This window comes from Asparagus officinalis, chromosome 1, assembly GCF_001876935.1.
Source record: "Asparagus officinalis chromosome 1, Aspof.V1, whole genome shotgun sequence".
Taxonomy (NCBI): domain Eukaryota; kingdom Viridiplantae; phylum Streptophyta; class Magnoliopsida; order Asparagales; family Asparagaceae; genus Asparagus; species Asparagus officinalis.
In genome coordinates this window covers 7,306,690-7,315,078 of record NC_033794.1, presented here as the reverse complement: position 1 = coordinate 7,315,078, position 8,389 = coordinate 7,306,690, and the positions used below count along the sequence as shown (strand labels likewise).

The window sequence follows — 8,389 nt, the reverse complement described above, 5'->3', positions numbered from 1 at the left end:
CGCTCCAACCTCTCCGCCGCCACCCTCTTCTTCCCCTCCGGTGAAAACTCCAACTTCATCGGCTTCCTCCGATTGTCTTTCGACGGCCCCGACGTCAAGGTCTCTGAAATTAAAATCCAAAAGCAAGGTTTCAAGCACCCGTACCATCGGATAACGAAGATATCGGTGATCCCCGCTTCAGAGCAGGACGTCATCATGGACACTACAGGCGAGATTGTGGCAGTTGATGGATTCTTGATTGCTGCTACACTGTACTCTGTCAATTGGTTTAGGGTTGAGTCTAGGGTTTTGGAGGGCGAGGAGGTTAGGATTTCTGTCCTGCCGATGGCGAAGCAGGGGTTTGAGAGTTTGGTGGTTGATGCTCGCCTGAGCCCACATTTTCCGTGGCAGAGTGTGGTGTTGTTGGAGTCCGGAGAGCTGTGTTGGTTTGATATGGAGGATAAGAGGAGCGGGAAGATTAGGGCTTGTGTGGGTTTTGGTGGTGGTGATTGGTTGGGGTGTGAGTTTGGAGGGCAGCCGTGGATTGTGTATGTTGCTTGTTCTTCAGTGGCGGTTAGGGTGGATATGAGAGTGAATGATGGAACTGAACCTAAGATTTTGGTTCGGGTTGACGGTGATGAAGATGATCGGATTCTTGCATTCTGTAGATCAAATTTTGATGATTTTCATGTAGCTGCGGTGACAGAGAAAAGACTGATGCTTTTTGATGTTAGGCAGCCGTTGGTTCCGATTTTGATTTGGGATCATGAATTGAACCGCCCTTCTTATGTATCTATGTTTAGATTATCGGAATTGAGACCGTCTGAAGAGTTCAAACGGGCATCGGATTCAGGGTCAGTGATTTTGGTTGGTTCATTTTGGAAAGATGAGTTTAATGTATTTATTTATGGGCCTAGAGATGGAGGTGCAATTAGTTGTGGTTCTATGCTTTATGCTTGGGAGCTTCCTTATTGTTTTCCTTTGTCCTGTCGCCATTATGGCTTAGATGACAGCCTTGCAAAAGATGATCTTGCGGCTAGTTTTGAGTGGAAACAGAAGGGGGATGTGGTTGTGGGGTTCTGGACGGTCCCGAATGATCTTCTCAAGGTAGAATCAGAAGATGGGGGCTTTGCTTTGATCAGGCTCATGCTATCCGGGAAGCTTGAGATGCAAAAGTATCATGCGTCACGGGATAAAATCAGAAGGAAACCAAATGCTAAAGGAGAAGAATTGCCAAAATCTGACAATTGGTATGTATGTTCTGTGGAGCATACAGGTAAAGCATCCTCACGACGTCATCCTTTAAGAATTGGGCATCTTTGTGAATATATGAATGGTAACTTGTCTAGTGAGCTTGTTATGTGCAAGCCTCAATTGAGCCACTTAAATAAAAAATTTCCAGCTGATTATCTCGAGCAACTTAAAGCCATCAAGCTAGAACCTTCAAATTATATGGTCTCTACATTTGTAAATGATGCCACAGTTCCGACTAGTATATTTGAAATTACATTAAGGAGAGTATTGTGCAATCTAGAATTGGATCACTCATCAATGGCTTTTTCCAAATATTCTCTTATTTCTAGAAACAATAAGGAACCTGTGTTCAATTTGTTAGAGGTTCCTAAACGTTTGCCTCAACATAGGTCAATACCTTTCTTTGTGGGCGACCCTTTAAGAATAAGTGGGAAGCGATCAAGAAGAGATTCCCAAGCTCTAGTTGGACCTGTCCTTCCAGTTCCTTTTCTTCTATTGCTGCAAAGGATGGATCATCAGAAGACATCTTCTTGCGTAAATGAAGAACCAAATGATGACTTGTTGATCTCAGAATGCCAATCAACCCGTCCTCTCCGCCGTCAACTCCTTCTTTGACTCCTCCTCCTCCTTCCTCCCCTCCTCCTCCCGCTCCGCCCTCGCGGCCGACGTCCTCTCCTCCTCCTCTCCCGCCACCGACCCCATTGCCAGCAACCACCTTTGCGCCCTCCGTTCCCGCTCCGATCTCTTCGCTGCCAGGCTCTTCTTCCCCTCCGGTGACAACTCCAGCTTCATCAGCTTCCTCCGATTGTCTTTCGACGGCCCTCGATGTCAAGGTTTTAAGCACATGTGCCATAGGATAACGAAGCACCCGTACCATCGGATAACGAAGATATCGGTGATCCCCGCTTCAGAGCAGGACGTCATCATGGACACTACAGGCGAGATTGTGGCAGTTGATGGATTCTTGATTGCTGCTACACTGTACTCTGTCAATTGGTTTAGGGTTGAGTCTAGGGTTTTGGAGGGCGAGGAGGTTAGGATTTCTGTCCTGCCGATGGCGAAGCAGGGGTTTGAGAGTTTGGTGGTTGATGCTCGCCTGAGCCCACATTTTCCGTGGCAGAGTGTGGTGTTGTTGGAGTCCGGAGAGCTGTGTTGGTTTGATATGGAGGATAAGAGGAGCGGGAAGATTAGGGCTTGTGTGGGTTTTGGTGGTGGTGATTGGTTGGGGTGTGAGTTTGGAGGGCAGCCGTGGATTGTGTATGTTGCTTGTTCTTCAGTGGCGGTTAGGGTGGATATGAGAGTGAATGATGGAACTGAACCTAAGATTTTGGTTCGGGTTGACGGTGATGAAGATGATCGGATTCTTGCATTCTGTAGATCAAATTTTGATGATTTTCATGTAGCTGCGGTGACAGAGAAAAGACTGATGCTTTTTGATGTTAGGCAGCCGTTGGTTCCGATTTTGATTTGGGATCATGAATTGAACCGCCCTTCTTATGTATCTATGTTTAGATTATCGGAATTGAGACCGTCTGAAGAGTTCAAACGGGCATCGGATTCAGGGTCAGTGATTTTGGTTGGTTCATTTTGGAAAGATGAGTTTAATGTATTTATTTATGGGCCTAGAGATGGAGGTGCAATTAGTTGTGGTTCTATGCTTTATGCTTGGGAGCTTCCTTATTGTTTTCCTTTGTCCTGTCGCCATTATGGCTTAGATGACAGCCTTGCAAAAGATGATCTTGCGGCTAGTTTTGAGTGGAAACAGAAGGGGGATGTGGTTGTGGGGTTCTGGACGGTCCCGAATGATCTTCTCAAGGTAGAATCAGAAGATGGGGGCTTTGCTTTGATCAGGCTCATGCTATCCGGGAAGCTTGAGATGCAAAAGTATCATGCGTCACGGGATAAAATCAGAAGGAAACCAAATGCTAAAGGAGAAGAATTGCCAAAATCTGACAATTGGTATGTATGTTCTGTGGAGCATACAGGTAAAGCATCCTCACGACGTCATCCTTTAAGAATTGGGCATCTTTGTGAATATATGAATGGTAACTTGTCTAGTGAGCTTGTTATGTGCAAGCCTCAATTGAGCCACTTAAATAAAAAATTTCCAGCTGATTATCTCGAGCAACTTAAAGCCATCAAGCTAGAACCTTCAAATTATATGGTCTCTACATTTGTAAATGATGCCACAGTTCCGACTAGTATATTTGAAATTACATTAAGGAGAGTATTGTGCAATCTAGAATTGGATCACTCATCAATGGCTTTTTCCAAATATTCTCTTATTTCTAGAAACAATAAGGAACCTGTGTTCAATTTGTTAGAGGTTCCTAAACGTTTGCCTCAACATAGGTCAATACCTTTCTTTGTGGGCGACCCTTTAAGAATAAGTGGGAAGCGATCAAGAAGAGATTCCCAAGCTCTAGTTGGACCTGTCCTTCCAGTTCCTTTTCTTCTATTGCTGCAAAGGATGGATCATCAGAAGACATCTTCTTGCGTAAATGAAGAACCAAATGATGACTTGTTGATCTCAGAATGCCAATCAACCCTTGAGAGCATCCACCCTGAAATCTCACTTGCTGATACTGGCAATTTTAGTGATTTTGGCTCTTCTAATGGGCTACAGAATGAAAAGTCGTTTTTTGTATATGAAAAATCAGTTATTTGCAATGCACCTAGTAGCAAAGGATCATGGAAAACGGCAGGATGTGGGGTAAAAGAAGAGCCGCAGGAAATTAAGGATACTAGTTTAGAAACTGAAACTGCATGTGAAGATGAGAAATTCACCACGTTTGTTTGTGGAATTTCTGACAAGGCATACCATTCATATTCTGGCAATGAAGCAGAAGGACTTGAAATGTTCGATCAGCTTAACCCATATAGGTTGGATTTTGATTCACCTTCTGTTGTATTTCAGCCAAAGGAGAAGGAAATGTACAAGCGCTTGACTAAACAAAGTTTTAAATGGTTGGTAGATTATAAACCACATGAAGAATTCTGCATTGCATCGGACACTCCCAAGCCACCTCACTGATGTCTTATTTAAACAGTTTCTATCCTATTTACAATAAGTTACTCTATGTGTCCTATCCATCTTACTTGAGATTTATGGGGAAGGAATGGCGCCAGACGATTATGGGGAAGGAATGGCGCCAGACGAGACTATGGGATTATCAGGTATGAGCTTTTAAAAGAATTTTTTTTTCCAGATTCATACTGAGTGGTATATGTACTCAACCATTAATGTGTGAGTCGTTAGCTGTGTCCATTTAAGAGCATGCTAGAATTTATGCAAAATTTTAATTATACCATGATGTATTAAGAGATAATCTTATTCATTAATTTTTTAGATTTATCTATCCATCCTTCTTACTTGACATTTGTGTAGAAGAGATGTCACCAAAGGAGCCATGGTTATCACTTATCAGGTATGAGCTTTTAAGAGGATTCGTTTTCAGATCTGTAACTAGTGGTATATACGTTCAACCATTACATTGAGAGTTGTTAGCAGTATTCCCCAAAGAGTATGTAAAAGTTTATACAATATTTCAATTACACCGAGGTATATTAGGAGCTAATATAATTCATTACTTTGTTTTCATATTTTCTTGAAATCTCTGTTACCTAAAGACTAAAAAGTCATCACATATTCCAATAAGTTTTAGTTTAAGCAAGAATTCATTTTCTTCAATCCAATGGAGTTAAAAGGGTCTCGTCTATTTAAAGTAAGTCTATAAGCTTAACTCAACAATGGTCACAGAGAGATTTCAACACGACAGATGTAAGCTCAGCAATTGCATTTAAACATAGATTCTTCCCTTTCATGCTTGTGAGAAGTAGCTAACTCCTTAATTATTTATTTGTTTAGGCTTACATATCATTGTAATGGACAAACGAAAAGATTAAGAATTGTTTATAGCTTGGACCTATCAATGAGGTTGATGGATGATAGAAATACAGTAGTATTGTTCATATGTTACCATAAATAAGTTAAGATTTAGTCCATGTTTAAGATTTCATCTACAAAGCACAGGTTCATTAATTTTCGGTTCAATGTCTCCTGTTGTCTCAAACATCTAGTATTGGTTACCCTTCGGGTTAAGCTAATGAAACTTTCAGTTATCAGATTGTAGAACCTTATATGGACATGAATAAATTGACAATTTAAAGATTGAATTTGATATAGAAAAGAATAATTTCATTCCTGTAGTTTATTTTAGAAGGTGAGAAGTTTCCAGACAGAAATTCTTTAACTAGGTTCTCAGATAGGATTTTCCTTTCCAAACAGATATTGGTTGGCTTTCTGATAGGTATAGGAATTCTCTGCTAGATAGGGAAAAGATTTGATTTCTGTCTACCTTAGTGATTTGGAGGCTGGATTTGGATTGGCAATAAGTCCCTTTTAAGGATATTGTGGTCCGTAGAATTAGAAGATTCTTTCCAGCTTAGGGACGTCTTGATCGATGGAATTTGAAGATTTGAGTTTCATTCTACTTTAGAAACACGTATGTTAAAGTAGAAACACATATGTTCAGGATTCTCGAAACTTCGTAAATGGTTTTAGTTTAAAGACTTTCTGATCAGATATTTGTCGCCTTGAACATGATTGTTTATATTTTTAATTTAGGTGCATCATGTTCCATTGGGTTTTGAACTTGAATTTGATTAGTTTATATGTTTTCCAGTGCATAAAGTTTGATACTTTGGACTTGAGCTAATTTTTGCTTTGCTGTGTCTTCAATGTGAGCTCTAATCCATTCTTATCTCGCAGCTTTATTGATGATCCAGCAATTGTTTATGAGCTTCTCAATTCTTGTTCTGCAGAAACCTTCGAGCCTTTTACTTGGTTCTTAGTTACCCTGGGATATAGCAGCTTCCAGGTTTCTTCACTAATGATTTGTAATTAACCTTGACCTTACTGTTCCTTACTTTTTCACTACTTCACTGTATTCTCAGGTTCTTCGTAACTTACTTGATAATAGTTTTTGTGATCTTACGACTTCTTAATTGCAGAATATGAATTTTCTTCAGGCTCTTTTGTGGTGTAACTGATATGATGGGGGCTTTGAGATCTTCAAGCACATTTCTTGATGAACAGAAAGCGCTTATCAATTGTCAACTATTTACAAGAGCCCCGGATGTGTATCAGTCTACAAGCTTCTCTGTGGCTAGTTCTTTGAGCACCTTCGTCATTAAACGGACAACAACAGTGCATTTCCTTTGGTGAGTTTGATGACAACATTTTGTGCATCTTTCGCGGTCATTCTGCAATAAGTCGGAGGCCATTAGCAATTTCTCTTTCAACATGCTTCAGATTTCCGATTGTTCATCTCTCGGTAAGAAGGTGATATTTGACTTGTGGATGGTGTTGCAGTGAGAAGGGAAGAAACTTTGACTTGCTCAAAAGTTTCTCTGGGGTTAGATGTAACCAACGTGTTTGGTGAAAGAGCCATTCTTAACAAAAAAAAGAAAAAAAATGTCTAACTTATGAGAATCCTCATGTTGCATTTGATTATCAAAGTTTACAATTATGTGTTCAGCGCAGTATTTTCCTGCTTTAATCAAGCTCATGAAAGTCCTCATGCTGTTTTAACTGTTTGATTATCAATTGTTCTTAATAGAAAATGTCGAGCTTATGAGAATCCTTATGTTGCATTTGATTATCAATTGTTCTTCTTTTTTCTTTTTCTTTTCCCAAAAGAAAAAGAAAAGAAAGTCCTCATGCTGTTTTAATTATTAAGGAGGGCAAATTCTCTTGGTAATAAAATGTTTTGTATACTTTTCTTCTGACCCAACCTTCTCATTTTCTCTAGTTCTCTTTAGGGTATTAATAATATGCTAATGTCACATTAATAAGAGCCCTCAATTTTTACCACTCTTTTCTAATAAGCCCCCTAACTTTCTATTTTTAATAAAAAATCTCTAAGTTTTCCCCCTCTTCTAAGAAGCATTTAACATTCTTTTTTTTTTTTGACAATGAAACCCCCTAGGTTTTATTCCTCTCCTCTGGGCAGCCCCAAAAGTTTTCTTATTAAGTTAGAGATTTCATTGTAAAAAAAAAAAAAAGGCGACTTCTTAGAAAAGAGGTGAGAGCTTATTAGAAAAGAAGGATAAAACTTAGGGGCTTCTTAGACTTCGTTATCCTTTAGTAAAGTATACTTACAACTATTGTATAGACTTATGTTATCTTTAGTCCTCTTAAACATCACCTGAAACGCATGAAAATTTGCATGCAAAAACATTATCGATAGATTTAAGCATATATTGCCCTTTTATCATGCTTCTATCTAATTTACTTAGCTTGCATCAAACTAGTAATTTGTTTAATCCGACACAAGAAGTCAGGATGGTCAAGTAGTCATGCTAGACTGAGGCATGGTTTGATATGAGGGTAATGTAAGGTGGGAGACAAAATGAAAAATCCTCTTTTATAGGGAGTTTTTAGAGGATAAGGAGAAATAAAGTAAAGTAAGGTATGGAGAGGGAAGATGCAAAACGAAGTATAAGATAAAAAGAGAGAAAATCCCTCTAATTTTGGGGGCCACAAGTGTGAGAAGAGGAAATATGTAAAATGAACTAAAAATCCACGTACTTCCCCTTTCTCTCCAACCAAATAAGAACTACAAAAGGAATAACCTTTCTTGTACCTCATTGAGTATTACCTCACATTACCTTCCCTAGGGAGCAAGTGCAGCAGCCTCCCAAGGAGGCTCCTAAGGGTGATGTGGCAAGTAAAAGCTCCCAACATGCTCCAACAAGCTCCCAAGGAGGCTCCTAAGTCCTAGTTGGCGGTGGGGTTTACCATGGAGCTCCTAAGAGCTCCACAAATTTGTAGAGCACTTGGGAGCTCCTAAGGGGTGGGGGCCCACTAAAAAATATTTTTTATTAGATTTATTGTTTTAAAATATATTTATAAAATGTTAGAGGTAGAAGAATAGATTTTTTTAAATAATATTTAAGCTCCTAATTGGGAGTTTGTTGGAATATTTCTCCTAGTAGGAAGTTCCTAAATGGGCCCCATGCTTGAGAGCATTCCAACAAGAGCTCCCTACTAGGAGATTGCTACACTTGCCCTTATACCTCCTACCAAATTGAGCCTTGATCTTATCTTTGACAGGGGTGCAGGTTCGAATCCCACTTTTGGCATTTGTCCCCC

General features: G+C 39.7%; 1 protein-coding gene across 1 annotated transcript; it reads left to right on the top strand.

Moving 5' to 3' along the window:
- On the top strand, positions 7 to 6,772 carry LOC109847837. The gene is made up of 4 exons (XM_020417076.1): positions 7 to 144; positions 2,108 to 4,410; positions 6,005 to 6,132; positions 6,247 to 6,772. Exon 2 carries the CDS (start codon positions 2,159 to 2,161, stop codon positions 4,265 to 4,267), a length of 2,109 nt encoding a protein of 702 aa, XP_020272665.1. The 5' UTR covers positions 7 to 144; positions 2,108 to 2,158; the 3' UTR covers positions 4,268 to 4,410; positions 6,005 to 6,132; positions 6,247 to 6,772.

Coding starts and splice junctions, on each gene's coding strand:
- LOC109847837 (XM_020417076.1), top strand. CDS start 2,159: ATGGACACTACAGGCGAGATTGTGGCAGTTGATGGATTCTTGATTGCT.